The sequence below is a fragment of the Pezoporus wallicus genome, unplaced genomic scaffold (genome assembly GCF_028554395.1).
Source record: "Pezoporus wallicus isolate ANWC-B61680 ecotype Strahan unplaced genomic scaffold, APGP_CSIRO_Pwel_v1 contig_1438, whole genome shotgun sequence".
Classification (NCBI taxonomy): Eukaryota; Metazoa; Chordata; class Aves; order Psittaciformes; family Psittacidae; genus Pezoporus; species Pezoporus wallicus.
In genome coordinates this window covers 3,159,063-3,182,030 of record NW_026638681.1, presented here as the reverse complement: position 1 = coordinate 3,182,030, position 22,968 = coordinate 3,159,063, and the positions used below count along the sequence as shown (strand labels likewise).

Genomic DNA, 22,968 nt, shown 5'->3' with positions numbered 1-22,968 from the left:
TGAAGCATTATTCCTCTGTTACCTTCAAGTTTAATTCTTTTGTAGAATTTCTTTAAGCATGTAGTACTGGTAATAATGAATGGGATATTTAAAACTCTCCATCTACAATTAAGTAGAAGATGTATTTTATTTCTGAATCAATTCAATGCATTTAGGAAAAAAAAGCACTAAGTTCTTCCTGTAATATTGGTTGTGAATTATAAATATTCTAAATATGTTTTCAGGAAATGGATTTGCAGTGATTATGGCTGAAAAAATTACATATACTGAAAAGCAAGTACAGAATGTATTATTAAGCATTATGAAGTCCATTAATAAATCATGAATTCAGTCATAATAAATATACAAAGTTTGTGTAAAGGAGATTAGCTTAGGTTTAAATGAAGGATGCTTTTTTTCCTAGCTCAGCCGATATATCCAGAGATTCTTATTCTCTCAAGCATTTCAGATGTATTGTAGCTGTAAATTTAGATAAATTTTAATCTACCCTCAAACAGGAGAATTTTTTGTTACCTAGTGCTCAAGGACCAGACAGGGAAGAGTCGCATGCTCTAAGTCTACAACAGTACAGGTGTATATGGTTCAGTCATGTCCTTTGAGAAATTGAAAGACACCATGGAACAACAGAGAGCACTCTTAGGTGCTTATTGCCAAGTGTGTACTGATATGAGAAAAAAGAACCCTATGGTACCAGCCAAGGGTCACAGAATCATAGAATTGTTTAGGTTTAAAAGTCTTAAGGTCATTGAGTCCAGCCTTTAACCTAGCACTGCTAAATCCACCACTGAACACACTATATTCTATATTCCAATATTTGCTAGGCACATGAGTCCACTACTGCTCTTTTTTAAGTTCATAAGCAAGTTTCTCCAGAGTTACTGTGTAGAGATTAAGAAAACACAAGCCACTGGAGCTATATTGTTCTTTAGAAGAAAAAGAAAAATATTTACTGTAAAAACAAAAAAAAAACTCAAACTCTAAAACTATGTATATCTTTACATATGTATATACATACACACGTATATATACACATAAATACAGGTATGCATATATATACACTCACATACGCTTACATTTATAGAAATACCTAAAAAAGTGAACACCATAAAAAGAAAAAGAATTCAATCAATAGCCCTGCTTTCCAGGTTTCGTCTTACATTTTCTTACAGAAACCTGCATGACTGCTTTCAGGCACTGGGATTTGTCTAGGATTTCTGGAAATGCAAGTGTATGTTGCAAAGCACATATCTCAGTAGAGGCATTATGTGATGGTACCCTAAGGATAAACCTGAGAAAGATACAGCTTTAAATACATTAATTCTGGCACAGAAAAGGCATAGTGTTCAACTCAATGCACCTGAGTGCAAAAGTATTGAGCTGTATAACATTTTTGAATGAGAAATCAGAAAGATTTCCTGTCTCCTAGAAGAGACAGCAATTGGCAAGATTTCTTTTCACCTTAAGTGCACTGTCAGTTTAATCACCCTTATGAATTTAACTCCAACCCTTAAAACATTTAAAACTTTTCCTAGTCATGAAGGAAGTATTTTTACTTTGATGACTAATTTAAATGTTGATCAATAGGATTCAGTTTTATTATCTGAGCTATGTGGGATGTTTTCAATCTAGGACTTTCCAGGATTTCATTTAGACAGGCTTACTTTACATAAATAGATAGATATATACAGGTACAGAAGGGTTTCAGAATTCAGAAAAAAAAAAAACCAAAACCAAAAAGCCGTAAAGATCTACTTACCTAGTCAGGAAAAGTATGTAGTATAGTAATTAAAAGGTCCATTGCAATTAATGAGAGCTGGAGGTACACTTCATAATTTACTTTAATTTTAATGTTCTTTGACTGCTAGAACATTATTTTTATTATAAATAACATCCTGCATGACAAGTATCATATTATTCAAGCCACTAAAATAAAGCACTGTCTGTATTAGCTGAACCAGTCAATCAAATAAAAAGTTTTAACTTGATGACTGATTGCACCTTTTGAACAAGCTGATTTCTATCACTGTGATTATATTTGGAACAACACGTTCATGTAATTTCTAGGTGTTTAAATTCAGGTGGCAATGACAAATTAATAGTTCATGTTTATTAAGGGAGTATAGACTTCCAAATCAAAGCCTAAACAAACTGGAACAAGGAGAATGACCCACCAGTTGACTTGGACATGGACAGAGCAGCTCTTGAGAAAGCAGTTGGGAGTACATCTTGCTGTATAAGCAAGCGATTGAAGAATAAAATGCCATTTCAGCAACTGGAGCCAAGCAGATCCATCTCCAGCACAGATATGCACACTGTTAAATATTACTTATACTTCTAAACCAGCCTAATTTCTCAAAGAGCTTCTAAACTGCTTCTCTGTCCGCAAATGGATTTACTTCATTAACCCGGGAATATAACCCATCTTGTTTGATGGAAAATTCTCAAACTATAGCAGGGAATACAAAATTTCATATGTAACATTTGGTCTTCTACATGCCTGCTATTCTCGTGCACATTACTTTGTGTTTTCCATACTAAAACATGTCAGCTTTCTGTTTGCATTTCTAAATTTATAAGGCCTCTTGGTCTTGACTTCATAACTGCTTAAATATGAACCTTATACGTTATACTCCTGGAATTGAATGTATTAATATTCAGTATTTAACACTGAGTAGCAAATTAAATTGAATTAATTCTTTTTCTGAATACTAGTTTGTGTATGGTATTTCATAAATTAGGGATTAGTTTTCCTAATGGTATTAAACTGAAGCAATAACAAATTCTTATGGTAGTCCACAAAATACCCTGGACAGATTTTTTTACTTAGCTATGACGGTTAACTATTACATAAACATTCATGACCCATTTCAAGTAAGCTTATTTTTTCATTTACAGTTTCTAGGAAACATATGAGAATATGAAATGTATATTGCAGCTCATGTATTTTCTCCATAGTCAACAATGTGATACCAATACCATAGCAACCCGTAAATAGTTTGTGAAATACATCAGATGTTTAGTTTGTAACTGCACACAAGTGATGTTGGACTTATCTGGGAGGTGTCAGCAAGAGAAAGAAAATATGCAATCATAGGAGTAGGACAGATCAGCACTTGTGACTCATATTCCCACTTGCACTTCCAATAATGTTTTGGTATCTTTTTATTTTTTAACATTAAGCTGTTGATTTTGTATTTATGGTATTTCTAAGATTATGAATTAGTGCATTTAGTAACTGTCACTGGGAATTTAAGAAGCTACCAAAATAGTAACTTAACAATTTAGAGAAATATTTGCTAGAAAAGAATGAATTTCTTTTCCTTCTCTAAAAAATGTGCAAATATGCTTCATTTGGGTAAGGAACTTTAAATAAAATAATTGAAATGAAAAATATCAAAGGAAAAGGTCAGAAGCAAATACTAAACAGTAAGAAGGTTAGCTACACACTTGTAAACACAATGCAATGTTATACCAGAGTGATACATTTCTTGTGATTTACTGTAAGAAATCTATACAGAAAAAAAAAAATCAATATATAACTTTATGTTGGAATGAAAAAATGTATTTATTGACTTAATTATCAGTGAAATCTCTTCATCCTAAACTAGCTTTTAAATTGCAATGAGGAGCTAATTACAGCCTTCAATATACTGAGTTTTAAATGAAGGAAGCCAATCATTGGTAGCTACTCTGTTATGAAAAAAAAAACCAACAAAAAAAAAAAAACAAAAAACAACAACCCAAAACCAACGAACCAGCCAACCAAAAAATACACTTTAATGAAGGTAAGGTATGAAAAAAAAAAATAATAAATTATAACAATTATTTTTGTTTATAACAGAAAGGTGCTGGGTTTATATTCTGACAAGTATTTTAAAGAATTCAGGTAAACAGCCTTTGTTCTGTCATTCTTTTCATAATTACTTCAAACTCACTTGAGTAGAGATGTGAACATTTGCAGGTTCAAGCTCATTAAAAGTGCAAATGTATTTGCAGTTAAAATAATGAAAAATTCTCTTGTATTCAGCAAAACCCAATTTTAACAAATGTCAGATTGTGATGAATAAAAACTCAAACTTATTATGCCTGAAACAAAAAAGGAATCTAATTCCTGGGCATCTGGTTTCAAAAATTACACAAGAAACTTTTAACAAAGACAGAAAATACAAAGACCAGCCAGTACTGCTGTTACAAGTTTGTCAACAACCTCATTTATGAGTCTTCACCTTATTAAGCTGCTATGTGAGATGCTGGTTCTCCTCCTGATATATAGTCCCTTGACTAGCTTTGCCCGGCCCATGTGTTCTTGCAGGGGGAGCAAAGGCACAGCATCGTGCTGCAGCTGCAGCCCTCAGGCTTGCCACCACACAGTCACTCAAGTGCACACCCTGATAACAGGCCACTGCTGCCTTAAGTCATCCCAAACTTGAGGGTCCCAATGGCATGGCTAAGAACAGACAAGTACAGCATAATACGGCTGGATGCATCTCAGGGGACAAGAAGACAGAGTATTCTGATAGTGCAGCAATCGTTACTAGGGTATGAAGAAGAAGAGACATACTTTTCCCCCTCTTTTGTCTGGGGTTAGTAGCATATATTCAAGGGGCCATCGAAACTTCCCCTAGTCTTCAAAGTCTTCTTTTTCTGCTTGAGTAATGCCAGCCAAGAGCACAAAATCAAACTTCTCCAAAACATGCTGCTTGTAGCAAAATGCTAACAGAAACTCAAATTCCCACTTTGCTATCTGTCAGTGTATCAGACTTTCAATCAAGTTTCACTTCATTCAACTGCCTGGTCTATTCCAAAGTTTGCAGTAACATGAAATGACTAGATGTGCTAAAATTATATTCTCATCTAATTCTTAGATGGTGGATTAGACTGCAAGATACAGAAACATTAAAAACTGAATCCAAACTGCTAGAGCTTTGAAACTCTTAGATAAAGGCAAATGAAAGATAACATCCTATGCAAACACAACTCAAGCACAACCTCTTGATCTTCAGTATCAAAGAAAGGAGATTCAAAGCTAAATTTGAGTTTGTGCTTGCCTAGGATCAGCATTTGACCTTTTAAAACTTAAAAACCAGCTGCTTTTTACCAAAGAGCACTACAGGTTCTTCAAACTGTTTTGAGAGTTAGTTTGTTCTCTTGTCTGTTTTTAATTAAATTGTCGTTTTACGGTCCAGATAGTTCTCATTCATTAAATCTGCCAGACTACCACCAATATTAACAACTAGTGAATCTATGATCAGTTTCGGTTATATATAGAATATCATGGCTCTGATCTGGTTTACAGTTCTTATCATGCAGGTGATTTCATATTTACTCCAAATTATTTATGAAAACAGGATTAACATGTTAAAAATCTCAGAATCATGCATCAAGCCAAACAACAACAGGGTTCATGATGGTTAAAGGATATATTTTGAATTTACTGTGTTCCCTACCAATGTTGTGATAATATTCTATTCTCATACAGAATAAATAGTAGACCATTTAATAGCATCCTCAGGAAAACTGACAAAGTAATTCTGCAGAACTCCTCCATCCTCAGCAAACACTGTTGGTGATAATGCCAGGATCACTTTCTTGAGTTGTAACTGCCATTTGCAAGCTAAGCATCATGTAAAAATGGTAGAGCCTGTTTCTCTGAAATATTCATTACCTCACATTTTTCTATGACGAAGACTATCTGCTGCTTGTTGCCCATCCTCTCAGTTTTTGAGTTTACCAGTATCAGCTCAGCATTTCACTACCTTGGAGAGCATAATGCCATGGGCATCCTTGGAAATGTCACCATATACCTTCTGTCTATAAATAAATTCTCACATTCATGCAACTTACAAAAATACCTATGTTGGTTTCTGTTACAGCTGTAATCTCTTGTGTCCCCCCTCAACTGATGGGTATGTTTGAATTTTGCTTGAGAACTATGTCTAAAATGAGTGTCTATGCCCCATCTGTAAATGTGCAGGATTATCATAATCAATTATCTTGGTAATCAATAGCAAAAATTAACTTTACAGCATATAAAATTTCTTTGCCATTTAAATAATGCTTAGCACATTACACTTGAATTTGAAATCACTGTCAGATTTCATTTCTGCAATTTATTCAATTGCTAATTTCTTCCCACTTCCTTTATCTTGAGATATGCTGAGCCAAAAAATGTAATAGAAAACAGAAGTTCAGTTGATCACTACTCCTCTGTTTGAGCTACTGAGAATCAGCTTTCAAAGCAGAGTACAATGTATTGACTACAAAGAATAAAGCATAAAATCTATTAAAATACTTAGAATCAGTTTTCTGATTTGCAGAAGGTTCTAAATTTCAATATCTACTTTTATTTTTCTTTTAATTTGCTAAATGAAAATGTATTCTACTCAGTCTATTCTCCCTTCAGTATAACCTTCTTAAATTATGGTTTTAAATTGTGGTTGCATTCTCTCATTCCTAAAATTAAGTGACTTACACTAAAATCTTAGAATCCCCTTTATGATCATAAAAATATATTAACCGTGAACATTTCAAGTTTTAGGAAATATAGAAAAGGACTACTAAAACTTAACTGATCCAAATATAAGCACACTGGCTTAAGAGTTTGTTTGACAAATAGTCTATTAAACCTATTCTGAAAAAGAGAAATAAAAATAGTTTAATTCACCCTGATCTATTATAACATACATTATCTGACTTGCATGAATAAATTTGCTATAGTACAAACACATGCAATACACAACATCATGGCTACATTAGCTCTTTTGGACTGCAAGTAGAGATCAGTACCTTCAGCTATTCTTATTTGCTCAATGCTTTGTTCTTAATGAAAAAATAAGGCTCTTTGGGTGACATGGGTAGGAGAGAACCTAAGTATATCAAATCAAATTAGGACAACTATTGAACTACTAAGATGCCAAAGCATAAAAGAGATTAAAATCCTATAACACCTATGACAGGCTATATGAAGACAGCATGGCAGATAGACCTGGCTAGAGCACACCATATATTCCAGTCAACTAAGCTTTCTTTCCTTTGAACATCCAGTCTATGAAAGTGAAAAGACGAAGCAAAGAAGAAAAAGCATATACTGGGAAGCATCAGCTATACTGAAAATAGGATCTGTTTCCAAGATCTGGGAGCAAAATTGCTCTCTGGCTTTGACGCTGATGGGAAGACCGGGTGGTGAATTGAAGTGAAAGCTTCTCCATCCTGACACACACAGGTCTTGCTAGAGTACATCAAAACCATTTCTATCCCAGTTTAACACAGCACTTTCTGTATTCCTTCTACAGCAATGCATTTATTCATGCAGACTTCACCAACTAAGGTCTCTGCAATCACTGTCCTCAAAATTGGACAAGCTGTCACAGTATCACAGTATCACAGTATGCTAGAGATTGGAAGGGACCTCAAAAGATCATCTAGTCCAATCCGCCTGCCGGAGCAGGAACACCTAGATAAGGTTACACAGGAATGTGTCCAGACGGGTTTTGAATGTCTCCAGGGAAGGAGACTCCACAACCTCCCTGGGCAGCCTGTTCCAGTGTTCTGTCACCCTCAACCTTCTGTCATTACACAGGAAAAAACCCAAACTGATCAACAAACCAAACAGACCAAAAAGAGGGATGCATGTGCAAGCGTTTAATGTAAAACCTTCATCTAGGGAACATAACTGATCCTAAGCTTCCTTAAGATACAGAATGTGCCAAGAAATTCCATATCGTTCTAGCACTGCCTTGAGGTAAAGCAGCATTCTGATACACATTTCTACTGAAAAATGAAGGAAAGTACCAATCTTCACTAGAACTAGAACATATTACTTATTCTCAGTCAAAGCTCAAACACTAATTTCTTCTGTGTTGTCAAAGTGCTATTAAAATTATGTGTTATTGTTTTGTAAGTGTTAGCACTTAGATAACAAGTTAAGGCTTGGAAACACAGATGGGTTTCCATTGTACAAAAGATCAGCTTTTAGTGTGATAAATAAATGCCATGGACTCCCTTCTGTAGCAAGTAGCATCACCATCACATCCTGGAAATGCATCAGAAAGAAATATTTAAAGCACTGCTGAAGTCTCTGACAGCTGTAGCTTACTTGTTTCACCTCCTTTTAACATGTTCAAAGTGAAACTTTAATCGTGATTAAACTCAATAACCACCATTCAGGATACTCCCTTACCACTCCCAGTGAACACTTTAACTGTTTTTCCTCCATCACTCTAAATCAAAAAGAGGTACATGACACATCAGAAGTAACAACTGTTGCACTCTACTAGTTCTTCTAGTACGTGCATAGCACTCATTAATGTACCTCTATAAGAAATATTCTGGGTTTTAAAAAACGTGTGAAGAAAGCTCTACTGGTGACCGCATTTAAAAACAGAATATCATATTAATTTAGGCCTAGCATCTAGGTTAAGAACACATGTTGTATAAAGCCTAGTATATAACAAAATACCTTTTTTTTCTTTTTTCAATTGGAAATTCCCTTTTTAAAGAAATCAAACCATTTTTGCATTATCTGTAATTCAAAACCTCTTGCTTCCTGTGACTGCATGAGAAAAAAAAAGAAAAAGATGCAAAAGTGATTATAAACAACACTAAATGAACCAGTCCATGCCTTTTAGCCAACCTATGAAATGTAGATACTAATAGCTTTAATGATGAGAAGTGAACTAGATTAGGATTAACTGTATCAATTAGCTAAAGTATTATTAGGACTACAGAGATATATTTTAATGACATACTATTAAATTGAAATATGATAAATGAACTGTAAATTCTGTAAATGAACCTCCAATCTGTTCTACTTTTAATCAAGCAATAACATGCTGGTTTGGTTTCTTTAAACATTACAAGTGAAATTATAAAAATGTGGAGTACAGAAAGGAGAAGGTAGAAAACAAGAATTAAACAAATGACAGTGCACGCAAAATTTAATTACTGATAATCTGCTATGAATATGAAAATTCCACAAGTTGAGTGATCCTTTGAATATTTAAACCTTGAGCAAATCTAAAATTACTAAAAATAATTTCATTTTATTTTTGCTCTCTTTTAACCTACCTCTTTTTTTTCTCAACTAACTGTCTGCAGATCTCCTGCCACCGGGTGTTCAAACTTTCCAGCTGTTCCTTCAGCACCTTAGCATCTGCTGTTGATGACTGCCCAATAATTTCTTCACCAGTTACGTTCAATGTTTTGACAACAGTTTGCTGTCTCCCAATGCCATCCTGAAGCTCCTGCAAAATACCCAACACATACACGTATTCATAAAGGTGTCAAACATGAGACAAAATGCTTCACCACATACTGGTCAGATGGAAAGTTTTTTGCTGTCCTCTGAATTCCAACTGAAAAAATCCAAAGGCTAGAGGACAGAAAGACACCTCATGTTTTTGTAATAAGTAACTTTCAATGCACCTCTACAGCCTTTTTTCCCCTCTTTTGTCTGCTAGAGATCATTACAGTGATCTTCAGCAGATCAATCAATAAGTAAAACTTGTGAGCAAATTTACTCCTTCACCCCCAAAGGTATACACCATGTTTATTTTATAGCCTATGAAGCACTGTAAAATTTAAAGTACACATTGTTTGGGGTTCCTAATAGGTACCAACACAAATAAGCAATGTTGAGGAAGTGAAAACTGATGACTTCTAGTGGTTCCATTAAAGAGCACCTTTGTCTCCATGTGTAAGAAGCCTGATAATCCCGCCCCTCATGGCTTTTTGAGGGTTTTGGGTTTTTTGGTGGGGTTGTTGGGGAACTACATTTCTATTATCACATAGATTTTTCTATTTACTCAACAGAATTTAAAACTGCCAAAAGATAATGAAGATGGAGAATTTTTCATGTTTTACTAAACACATTGTAATCTATTTTCTACACCTTTTATCATTAAAAAACTATCATACTTGTAGCTACCTTACCCCATACTTAAAAACAATACAGATCTGAGTTTGCAGCTTAGCTTTTAACACTGTATGCCTGTTTATGAAAGGTTGTATTTATAAATAAATCTTTTCATATTTTTAGTCATCAATAGAGCATGAGTATGTTTTTCCTTGAATTCCTCAAAATGTACAAGCAGGGAAGTGTAAAATCATTTTCAACACTTCAATTGCTAGCTCCTAATTCATTCAACTGCAGAAAGTCAGTGTCAGCTAGGCACTGCGGTGTTTACCCACAGTCCTGGACAGAAGTTGCAGCCCATTTTATTATGCTTTGCTAGGATTAGTAAAGTTTTTCTGCTGGATATTAGCAAGCTACATGATCCAGTCGTGGCACATGAGGACACCTGCTGGTCCAAAGTGTCCCAGCACAGTTCGCTTTGCCTAGGGAACATTTAAGAATTTAAGATAACATCGTAGCAGAAACTGCAAGATCTTCTAAGAACAGGAAAAGCCTCATTCTTTGAGGTGTTAGATTTTCCTGTCTTTGTATGATGCACATCAATATAATAATATCTTGTGCAACCTTTGCCCGTTAATATAAGGTACACAGTTTACTATTAGGTGATAGCAGTAATGGTTAGGCGGTTTGTCTAAATGCAAATATTGTCTATTATTTTGAGGCTGAAAAAACACTGTTTTTTCCAGTGGACATCTCAGGTTTGATAACGTCCAGCTTAAAATTAGCATCTATTTTTTTGTACACACATGAAATACATGTCTGTATTTCGCACTGATTCCAGCACTAGGGCCTTTGCATAATGCAGTAGGGAGCATTACACAGTAAATCATAACACTAAGATGTATAGTCTTGGGAAAAATGTATCTCAGAGTAAGTGGCTTATTTCCAGTGAGGCACCTGAAACAATTTTGCTACTGCATGCACCTGCATGAACTTTAGATCCACAGCACTTACAGAAAAAATAACTTTGAAAAAAGCTTCTACATATACACAGCATGACTGTTCATTTAGAATAGGAGATCAAGGCAAGGAGAGCAAAGAAGGGAAATTCTTCTTCCTGAACTCTAATGGTTTTTAGAATTAAAATTTTTAGAATTTAGTGGTCCTCTCTGCACCAGCTTTTCTAAGTTACATAAGTAACCACTAGTCAGTACACTATTATAAAGTGAAATGGTAATTAAAAGTCCATTTAAATACTTGGAGCCCCTTTCCTGCATTCACAGCATCTTAAATTTGTTTGTCTCCCTCCCACAACATACGCAAAAAAAACAAAAAGAAAACACCACGCTTATTTCAATTGACACATAATTAAGCAAGGGAATCTTCTGATTTATCCTGTGGCATATTATACAACAGGACTTACTTACAAAGTAAAAAACAGACAATACCCTGCTCAGTGTCAGAGATGGTAGAACTTACAATCCCTAATGCCAAAAGGGAACTTTGCGCAGGATATGTAGGAGGAAGTGTGAACTTCCACCAGAACACAAGAGAAGGCTTCTGGCCATCCGGATTTCCAATGATCTTAAAGAACCCAATATGAGACTATTTTTTTTTCCAAGTACTATATGCATTGGACATTTTTTCACAAGATTAAATTGAAACACATGTACTGATGAAGTTCATCTAGATTCCACAGCTTAAGAAAAAGTAGATTTTTCTTGACACCAGGTACTTCACACACAGCAAATTTTGAAGACATTTAGGTTTTATTTATGTATAAAGTGGACAAAAGTGTTTTATCTGTTTTGCTGAAAGTCATGTTGTCACACACTCATCCCAGAGAAATAAGACACAAAGATGCTTTTCACAATTTACACTCAGTATCTAAAATTTGTCAACAGCTCAGATCCCTATTCATTGCACCTCTATCCTTGCCTCACACCTGCATGAGGGCAACGTGCTGTGAGCCTGGAAGAGGTTGGCTCCCATGGCCTTACAGCTTATGATGCTACAGAAAGAATATTGACACTGAATCTGCTTGTATTTTCAACTGACATTTCACCCCTTCATACAGAAATGGCAAAGCAAAAGGGCACATTGCCCTTGAGGTTCCCAGCTTACTCAGAAGGCCATCCATGATAGCTATACTTGCAATTATACAGTTTTGAATAACTTTATGAACAGAGTGAGCAAATAAACTTAATTAAAAATGAAAATTTACATATTATTACAAATAACTCAGAAAAGACAAGAACTCATCATATTCATGTACGGAGCTAATCACAATTACTTGGTTTAGTCGTAAATTAAGCATTATCAGTCTTTACCCACTTACTCAAATGGGTACCAGAATGGCATCATTTCTTTGACTTTGTTATTTCTTAGTTTACTTGCACATATATCATGCAAGTATCTCTGCAGTCTCATTTCCTCTTGTCAACAAATGAAGTAGCATTTTACTGTTAAACTTAACCAGAAACTATTCTATAAGCAACCTTATCAGCACTTTCCTCTTTTCATTGTAGTAGACAAATGTGCTTAACAATAATTTATTGTTATGGAAAAGCCCTGTAGTAACACGAAGAAATACCACAAACAAGCTAATTTTTGTCAGAGACATTGGCTGGCACAAAATGTTTTAAAGATTGTATTGCCTTTCGTTAGTTTAGGGTAAGCTACAGATCCTAAATGCATGTAAGGGTACTATACACCACTTTCAGAAATCTGTAATCTTGAATTTGACATTAATGTGCTGCTCTTCAGTCATTTATATAAATTTCTCTTCTGCCATTAATTGTATAAAAGCATAAGGTTGACATAAAAGTGTATCTACCAAAATGCAACAACATAAATCAGAGAAATGTGAAAACATTTGGTGGAAAACTAGCCCCAAAACAATTTGCTATCCTTTGGTTACCAGAATTAATTTATCCATTAAGACTATGTACCTCTGTTCAAGATTCCATTACAAATAAGGAAGAAATTAATTTTCCAGGCAGTTACATCACATAGATTTAATCAGGAGACATGTTACTGGCACTTTGTTAGGATTAAAACAATCAACAAAGAGTATGTGTTGCTTTCTAGCTGTTTTTGTTACAAGCAGCTATGCAGTCGTTGTTTTGTGTGTATTTTGTTTGTTATCATATTATTATTATTATGAATTATGGAATCTCAGGACAGCTGACAGAGATGGAGGAGGCGAAAGACAGCAAAACATTGAAGGCAATGTTTGCTAAGGAGTTGACAATACTTTAAAGGAAAGTGCTTTCTTTTTAACATAAATTATAGAGGTTATTCTGATTTGAATGTTACTATCAACTCTGTGAAAAGAGCAGCATTTGAAAGAATTGGCAGTAGGCTCTGGGTAGATTCTACCTATAAAGCAAGACTGCGCTGTTTGCCAGTTTTACTGGGTTTGTACATCAACAGTACTTGAGCAACCAAAGGAAAAGACATTGTTGCAGACCTGTGTCTTGAGTACATTAAATACTGTAAAATGAGAAGATTTCATTTTCACTTTGACTAAAATTGTTAATAAAATATTTTTTTTGGTATAAGCAACACTGTGGGTACAGTGCAACTCTACAACTGTACATTTTAAGACGGATACAACTTCACATATTCTGATAAAAGCTTCTAATGAGAAAACGTCACAGATTTGTTTGAAAGTTTTGATATCTTCCAGACTTTATGCCTTGACTTTTTCCCTCTAGAAACAGTGACAAATTCATTCTTCATAAAACAAGCTATAAAGGCTGAAATTCCTGTATTTTACTTATACAAATTCTTCAGTCTATTCTGCTATCTTTCAAAAAGCAGTAGTACACTATACTTCAATAGCCTAATAACATCACATTACAGCTTGCTACAGTAATTCCAAGTTCTTGTCACTGCTGCCTCAACTTTGTCTCAATTTTCTTGCTTGTCAGAATGATCCAACTTGGAGCTTAGATATTGACTCTTGAAAACCTTCTGAATGCATCTGCTGAGGAACTACAATTCTAAAAGCTGCCTCCTAATCCCGCAGAGACATTCTGAAAATGTGCTTTCCATTTTTGTCTTTCCTTTCCTTTATCCTTGCCTGGACAAAGAGTTACAAATCCTCATTGGGTTTGTGTGACAAGGCTTTGGTAACTGGTGGGGTAGAGGGGTAACTTCTGTGACAAGCTGCTAGAAGCTTCTTCTGTGCCTAACGGAATCACTGCCAGACGGCTCTAAGATGGACCCACAACTGCCCAAGGCCAAGCCCATCAGCAACAGGTGAAAACATCTTTAAAAAAGGGGAAAAAGTTGCTGTGAGACATAATTGCAGGTAGGAGAGTGGAGTCAGAATCTGTGAGAGAAAAAGATCTGCAGACACCCAGGTCAGTGCAGAATGAGGGGAAGAGGTGCTCCAAGTGCTGGAGCAGAGATTCCCCTGCAGCCCATGGTACAGACCATGGTGAGGCAGGCTGTCCCCCTGCAGCCCATGAGGAACCACAATGGAGCAGGGGGAGACCTGAAGGATGCTGTGACCCCACGGAAAGCCCACACTGAAGCAGGCTCCCGGCAGAACCTGTGGCCCTGCAGATAGAGAAGCCCTCACTGGAGCAGGTTTTCTCGAAGGACTGGTGACTCTGTGGGGGACCCATGCTGGAGCAGTCTGTTCCTGAAGGACTGCATCCCATGGAAGGGACCCACACTGGAGCAGAGGAAGAGTGTGAGGTGGAAGAAGCAGTAGAGATGAAGCATTATAGATTGGCAAACACCCTCATTCCCATACTCAGTATTGTTCATGGAGAGAAGGCAGAGAAATTGGTAACAAAGTTGAGCCTGTGAGGAAGGGAAAGGTATGGGGGAGATGTTTTTAGATTTGTTCTTATTCCTTATTTTCCTACACTGATTGTGATTGGCAATAAATTAAACTGATTTCCCCAAGTCAGGTCTGTTTTGCACATGATGGTAATTGCTGAGTGACCTCCCTGCCTTTTTCTTGACCCACGAGCCTTTCGTTATATTTTCTCTCCCCTGTCCAGATGAGGAAGGGAGTGACACAGTGTCTTCAGTGCGCACCAGGCATCCAGCCAAGGTCAATCCACCACAAAAGCTGTGGGTCTTAAAAGCACTGAAAGAAAGACATATTATTGGTTCAAGTAAGAGCTAACCTTGGCAATTTAGTCATCCTATTAAAAATTTAGATAAACAGTATTGCCTTCAAATGCTGATTCTTTGCAATCAAACTAGCTCCTTGTGGTTATATAAAGATATTCATCAGGTGATTAATAAAAAAAAATAAAGACTGAATAAATAAATAAAAAACAAACAATAAAACTAAACACATTTCTTTCCCATTATTTTCAGTGAGATATAACTGTAAAAATGGGATATATTCCTTTAAATTTACATTTCACATCTCTTTCTAATGTGACGTGAAATTGTGATGAAAGTCATTTCAGAACTAAACTGTAAAGTGCACGACCAGAAGTCTATTTTGTGTTTCTAACCCAAATTACACAGTTGCTTCTTATTAATATATTAATTCAATTTAATTTTAAAATTGATTTAGAAATACTGCAGGGAAAAGAAGAGCCTTTTTTTTGCAAAAACTCCACTGCTGCTGCATACTAACTATTATGCTCTAGGTTAAATACATAAAATTGAACTGTAAGTCCAAAATCCTACTCACCGACTTTGTAGAATACATATATGCCACTGAAATATATTAATTTCCGCATTTATGTAGCCCCAAAATGCAAAGACAAACCTCTGCCAGGCAACTTTTCCATTTGCCTCTATACATAATAGTATGAAGTCGGGACTGTGGCCTGATTTGATACCTTGTTTAATCTGCAGTTTCTGATATTTACAACATATAGATATTTTACCTGCTCTGCAAAGCTGTAACTGAGCAATGTCAACAATAAGAAAAATTGTGTCCTTCATCTTCAATCTCTTTCCAACTATCACAAATCAAGATACATAATAGGTCCCAGCATTTTAAAAATAACAACATAGCATAGTTTCTTCAAACATAGCCTATTATTAAGTTTTCAAGGACATCAGTAATACTGATGGAATCACCTTAACATCAGGCCTGCTTTTTTAACTTGAAAAGTTATTTTAGTCCAACTCATTGTGAACACAGTTCTTTTTTTTTTCATATTTAAATAAATTGATTTTTCTTCAGTTAAAAATAGATAATTATTACATTCTTCCAATTTCATACCTTTTCCTGATTCTTACAGAAATACCCATACCATTGCATAAGCCAAGTTATTTCCTGTCTACCTCCTGCACTTCAAAACCTAGAAAACTTCATTTTCCTATGGAAACTATACCTAGAAAGTTCCACCTCTAGTCTTAAACTCAGCAGAACTGGAATAAATATGTGTACCTCATATACATATATGTAACATATACATCTCAGCACACTGTTTTCCTTTCAGTCATGATATTTAATCTGTTGCATATTACCTCTGTCTTTTGAAATTACTGGATTGTCATTTGACAGTGCGTCTGTCTATGAAAAAAAAAAAAATCCATTACATAAGAGTAGTATTCTGGAAATATTGAACAAGCTATATAAATGGACTCTTTAGCACTGGTCATTTTTAGTCTCCCTTTAAGATTAACTACTGCAGATACCACCCCTTTCAAACATTTGGGAGATTATTTCTATAACCTCAGCTGTCTGAGTTTTCATCCCCATCTTTCACACTTCATTTTAAAGCAACTTAAAATAGTAGATATAATTTTTTTTTAATCAGAAAATTCACATGGATTTTTTCTACATCACTAATATTAAAGAAAAAAAAAACATACTTGTGACAGCCACGATAAGTGTTTCTGGATAGTTTTTCATTCATGGAAAGTGCAAAATCAGTCATGTACCAGATAAGATAGAAAAATCTACCACTAATCATGTTGTAGCTGCTTGTAAGAAAAAATCATGGCAAAAAGATCTGGAGCAGTGGACAGCATACACTGACTTGACTGCAATTGTAGCAAGTCATAAAGGAATAAACATATCCTGGGCAATAACCGGCCTGCAAAAGCGGCTTCCCAGTTGTGAAGGATTATTGTGGTCAGCAAGATGAGTTGGTTTAGGCTTGCAACTGTTTACATGCACACAGCTTCAAGTACATGCAGACAGCTTCAAGTGCAAAGCAAGTAAAATGGTATTAGATACCATGTACAGCCTCATTTAATTTACCTGTTGTATATGTCATTGCATTATGGCCTTGTGTTATGACAACATGAATAAACCACAGGTACTAGTTCAATGAGATAATGTAGGCAAAACTAAAAATAATGCCTGAAATTTCCATTAAGTTAATAACAGAACAAAATAAGCCAAGCCAGCAGAAACACTCATTCTTTCAAGAAGAGGAAATAGTCTGATTATAGAAACAAAGTTACTACTCTGCCTTGTGCTAGAAGTACACTATAGCATAAGGTCAACTGTCTTAAGACAGACCCCAAAAATCCCTATCAAATAATTTACCAGAGGATTTTGGCAGTCAGACTTAATTGCCTGCCTTGTGCTTCTTTCTCCTCCTCCTGTCACCGTTAAGGTAGCTTTTTCCCCAAGCCTTTGTACAAGGTTAACCAGTGGGAGAATGTCAGTGGCAAAATGCTAGATGACAAATCAACTGGCTTGTAAGCAGCTATCACGTTCTCTTCATTCTTCCTCTGTTCTGATTTTGCTGGTCCTTCCCTTGACTTTCCATCAACTCTAGATTCCCCAGAGCTGTTGCTTTAGCTCTTTTAGCACTGAGGAGAGGCTTTCTGGCCCAATCAAACTGTATTAATTTAAGGAGACTTGGCTTTAACCCCTGCGACCCCAGGTGTTTTTTGTATTTTCTTCAGTATCTAACAGATTTAGCTTAAGTATCCATCTTGTTCTTCTTCAGAGCATAATTATAGCATTTGGGGTCTGATCTTTTATTAATTCGAATGCTTTCCTAAGCATGCCAGAGTTGCTACTCAAGGGATATCTGATTTACATATTCCCATAATTTAATTTCTGATTGCTAAATACATCAGCTTGCTTCAAAGTAGTTGATACTATAAACATAGCAAGACTTTAGGAACTGACATTCATTGCATATTTAATAAACACATTTTTTCCCAGTACAGCACCACATTTGCAAAACACAAATCAATATGTTTATTAGAAAGTTTACTTTCAGTGAAAAACATGCATCTTGACAGGCTGATACTTTAGGTATCAGGATGTCAAGAGAAGAGAAGCAGGCTGAGTTCTAAACATCAAGGCAACAAAACAATACATTAAGCCCTCTATCAGTAGGAATGTATTTCAGTAAAATCAGCTGTGATAATTTTTATGGGCACTTGGTACTCTCTGCTGGCTTTGGCTCTTCTCACTTCTTCAAGAGGCAAAGTTGAAATAGCTGTATTAAATCTCAGATAAATAAGTGTTGAAAACAGTGAAATGCCAGGCTAAGGATGCAGGAAACAAACTGATTGAATAGTAATTCAGGAGACATTACTTCTTTTTCTGATGATGTGTCACCATTTCACAGACTTACAAACACAAACAGAAAAAAGACCTTGTTCACATTTATTTCTCTGTGGAAATATTTAAGAAGGTTATGGTGGTTTTCTAGAGATCTGACCCATACAAGAGTATGAACCAGAAGTGTGAAGCTGTAAGCCGTTTAATGCGCTTGGCTTCCCTGGCTTATGGATGCTGAGGGCACTTGGTAATACTCTGAATACTGCTCTAACAAAGTGGCTTTTGGAAAACTAAACCCTATACTTCTAACAAGTAACATTACATGGGGAAAACACGTGCCAAATTAAGTAAGAATAAGACTCCTTTTTGCTTTCTAAAGATAATGTAGAATGTCTGCTAACTTCCAAGCTTTAGTATTTAAGCATAAACATGAGTACAACTTTCCAAGTTTAGAAAAGATGAAGCAGGATTAAACCAGCACCATTACAGCTCACTGTGATGATATCCAATCACTATCACTGGCATCATCTGAGAATGAAAGCAATATACCAACACTATATTAATACTAGAGTATGTTAATACAAAATTACTTTAATAAAGCATGAATACAGTTTGTAACAGTATTAATAATAGACAAAATATACAGCATTATCTTCTAAATTTATCTGCAGGATCCTGCACATTGGAAAAGTACCGTGCTAAAAAAAATATTTAGGGAATTTTGTGTAGTTTCCTTGGATTTATTTACAAATTTCTACACTTAAATTTTACACTGAATTTCTCTGCTGGGAAATAGTTTTAATCAGCATGTTAGATTTTGCTTGAAATAAATATTTCCTTTTCAGATAAATAATTAATTTTTAGTGACAATATGTTCTTAAATGGTTTAAATTATTATTCTTATAATCATAAAATGACAAAAGCAAGTTACATTCCATCAAAGAACTGGGACAGGTAGAATACTTCAGTTCAACTCTAAAAAAAAAAATCTAAGTGAAAAGTAAGTTTTACTACTTACGAGTCTCTCCCAAAATTAGCTTAAAAATACGTCTATATATACAAATAGTTTTGTCTACTTATTTTATATCTATGGTAAAATAATACAATAAACACACAAGAAGTCACCAGAAATAATAATATACTAGAGAGCTACTCAAATATTAGATAGCCCTAATAAAGTTATTTTCTGTATCACAGCACCTTTCATAGCAGCAGAAAATAGTTGTCAATAGCAAAAGAATTTATACTGGTTCAAAACTTATACATTGAATTCTAGTTGAAGGGCAAGAGAGCTACAGAACTTCTCGGTTGGTCAATAATTCACTAAAATCCCATTTACAAAGTCATATAAAATTAAATATTGCTAATAAAAAATCACTAGGAAATAGGAGAAACAACTTTAATTGATGATCTCTGAAGCCTTCAAAAATGATTTTGTCCCTTAAAAATGAAAATATACATAGTATATTCCACAAATATTTTGAGCAAAATGAAGTGCTTTTAGTTTCTTGAATAATTCTGACCAAGCTATTTTTCTAATTGCACATAATTCCACACCAATTTTAACACTAAGAAAATAAAGAAAAATTTTCTTCAATCCACCATGGTACTGCACACCTAATACACCATATACATTTTATAGCTTGTGGAGAAGGCTGGCTATGAAATTCTAACCTTAACATAAAAGAGCAAAATATTTGTTAAGATACAAAATCCACTTCTCTATTTCTATTTTTCTGCAGAATCACTAGTGACTACAGGATTGCATATGCATGCTTTAGAGAATCCACCATGATAAACAATTTTTCTGGACATGGAAAAGAAAATCAAATGTGGGGATTCAGTTTGATAAGAAGAGGTCTACCTGGCAACAATTCATAATATTTCGTTATTAAAAAAAAACAATGTACGCATGCAAACAGCCACATATTTCTTCTTCAGTCCATATTTGAAATGTTAGTGGTTTACTTTCAAGATTTGAAGGGTAAAGAATGGATCTTATCTAAGAACCCCTCCTCTACTCTTCAGCTCCTCAGGGAAGACTTCTCCATTGGCTTGCCAGGAATCATCCTATGTGCAGAAAAATGTCTGTGTGAGACACTTCACAATTTGAAATGCACTATTTATACAACTGCCAACCTATCCTGCAGACTATCTATCTTATCTGGGCTAAACTGCCAAAAAAAAAAAAAAAAATTTAAAAACCCACCAAAACCAACACCCTCCCCCCCCCCCCCCCAAAAAAAAAATCATTCTTTACGAATGGACCGAACACAGTTTTTTGCTCTCCTTCTCCTCTACATCTCCTGTCCCTCCCACTGCAACAGCTCCAGCTCTTCCATCTCTCTGACAAGGCAGAGTAAGTATGCAATAGGTTGCAACCAAGATTCATTCGCTTATTAGCTTGTGGGCTGCTACTCAAGGGAACATTTAACTTTTGACCCATACTCTTCCCTCTCTCTGTGTGGCAGCATTAAATCATTTCCTACACAGCTATTGATGTTTTAAGGCTCATAGGAACTTAGTTATCTGGGCATCTCTGCTTCTGATTTGATGAACAGTGAATTCAAAAATCATTACAGACCATTCTATGAAAGCTAGACTGAAGACAACCAATGAAACCTCGTAATGTCCATTTACAGAGGAAAGCAGGCTGAAAAATCCCTCCAAGACCTCCCAGTTCATCAGTGAGAGGAAAAACAGAAAGGGAGGGGAGGGCCTAGAGCAGAACTCCAAACCTCACTCTCTGCTTGGCAAGGCTGAAGTCACCCATCTATCCATGAAGCTCATACCTTTGAGAGGGATGTGGGAAAACCAGCTCAGCTATGGTTCCCAGACCACCTCTTTGTGGCTTGTCTGCTCTCTACTTTCCAGGAGAGCTAAGGAAGTTTTTGCGGGTTTTTTTTTTTGTGTTTTGTTTGGTTGTTGGTTTTTCTTTTTACAGAAATCTCTTACTTTAAGTCTTCCAGGAGTATAGTATTAAAATAAAACTTTGTTATGAAGCTGTCAGATGAAAATGCTTAAACCATCATAATTATTAAATCTGCCGTTCTCATATGCATATCCTTGAACAAAATTGCTGTTTCAGAAAACAGCAAACAACAGGAGAGAAAAATATCATCTCTTTGCATAAAGACAGATAGGAAGGCAGGATAAATACCATCCCATCAAAACATTTCATGAGTTTGTACAAATTAACACATTGATTAAAATGCAAAATTCCAGTGACCAGAGAGTGACCCAGGAAAGAAAGGGACTGTCCTTTGTTTTTGCTTTTTTGGATTTTGCTTTTAGCTTTTAAGGATTAAGAGCAAATATACTAAGTTTTCTATGAAAGCTAGTCTTGAAGCATCGCAGATGTTTCACTTTGCATGACAGTTATGCTCTAAATCTTCATTACTTTCCAATTAACGACACTGCTGATTGTCAAATACCACTCTCCCTTTTATGAAAATGTCTTATGAACATAATGCCTACCCTCAGATAGGAAGAAGGCTGCAGTAAGTTCTGGTGAGGAAATAAAAAACAGTAACCTGCAAATGAAGGTGAGAGGAGTCTTAATTCACTGAGGTCCTGCACAGTTTCTTTTATGTGAAATTGGACTTTCATAAGACAAAATAAAAGGTAAAAAGATATGATTTTGTCACAGCTTTCAGGCGAATGTGACCACCACTTTTTCTTATTCTAAACTCCTTGATTTCTGAAGGGTATAGAAATCAAGAGGATTATGTGAAGTACAAGTGACGATAAAAAACAAATTTTTATCTTTTTAAAACTTTCTCAGTCCATGATACTAGTCAAAAGTAATGCATTAGCCCGTAGAAAATCTGCATAGACTGAAGTTACATAATGCATTCTTCTACTGGCAAATCCAGAAGAGATCTATTTGTCCGGGTAAATAACCACACAGGAGTGATGGCAGGAGGATACTTCCCAGAAGGGCTGTCAGTGATAACATGGATAGCACAATAGGATTTCAAACAAGAACACAGCTTTTGTAAATAATGTACACTCTTCAAGATTCTCTAGAGACATTAGACAACACTATTCCTTTAGACAGAGATCGTGCTTAAAATACTGGTTTTTTCAGTGTACATGATCTCCCAGGTGGCCAAGAAGTCCAACGCCATCCTGGCCTGTACCAGAAATAGCACAGCCAGCAGGGCCAGGGAAATGATCATCCCACTGGACTTGGCACTGGTGAGGCCACACCAAGAATACTATGTTCAGTAATGGGCCCCTCACTACAAGAGGGACACTGAGATACAGAAAAGGGCAACAAAGCTGGTGAAAGGTCTGGAGAACAAGTCTTATGAGGAATGGCTGAGGGAACTGGGGCTGTTTAGTTTGGAGAAGAGAAGGCTCAGGGGGGTCCTTATCACTCTCTACAATTACCTGAAAGGAGGTTTTAGGGAGGTAAGGGTCGGTCTCTTCTCCCAAGTAACAAGGAATGGGACAAGAGCTAACAGCCTCAAGCTGCACCAGGGGAGGTTTAGATTGGATATTAGGAAAAATTTCTTCACAGAGAGGGTGATCAGGTGTTGAAACAGGCTGCCCAGGGAAGTGGTGGAATCACCATGCCTGGAACTGTTCAAAAACTGTGTAGATGAGTCCCTTAGAAACAAGGTTTAGTGGTGGTCTTAGTAGTCAT

At 35.7% G+C, this 22,968-nt stretch overlaps 1 protein-coding gene across 17 annotated transcripts in view; it reads right to left on the bottom strand.

Moving 5' to 3' along the window:
• DMD (dystrophin) overlaps nucleotides 1-22,968 on the bottom strand; it is a 1,199,681-nt gene that overhangs the window by 394,670 nt on the left and 782,043 nt on the right. For all 17 annotated transcript variants that reach the window (XM_057411860.1, XM_057411861.1, XM_057411863.1 and 14 more), the window contains one exon: nucleotides 9,067-9,242. In XM_057411860.1, the coding sequence (XP_057267843.1) occupies nucleotides 9,067-9,242 (176 nt within the window). The remainder of the gene's footprint in view (nucleotides 1-9,066; nucleotides 9,243-22,968) is intronic.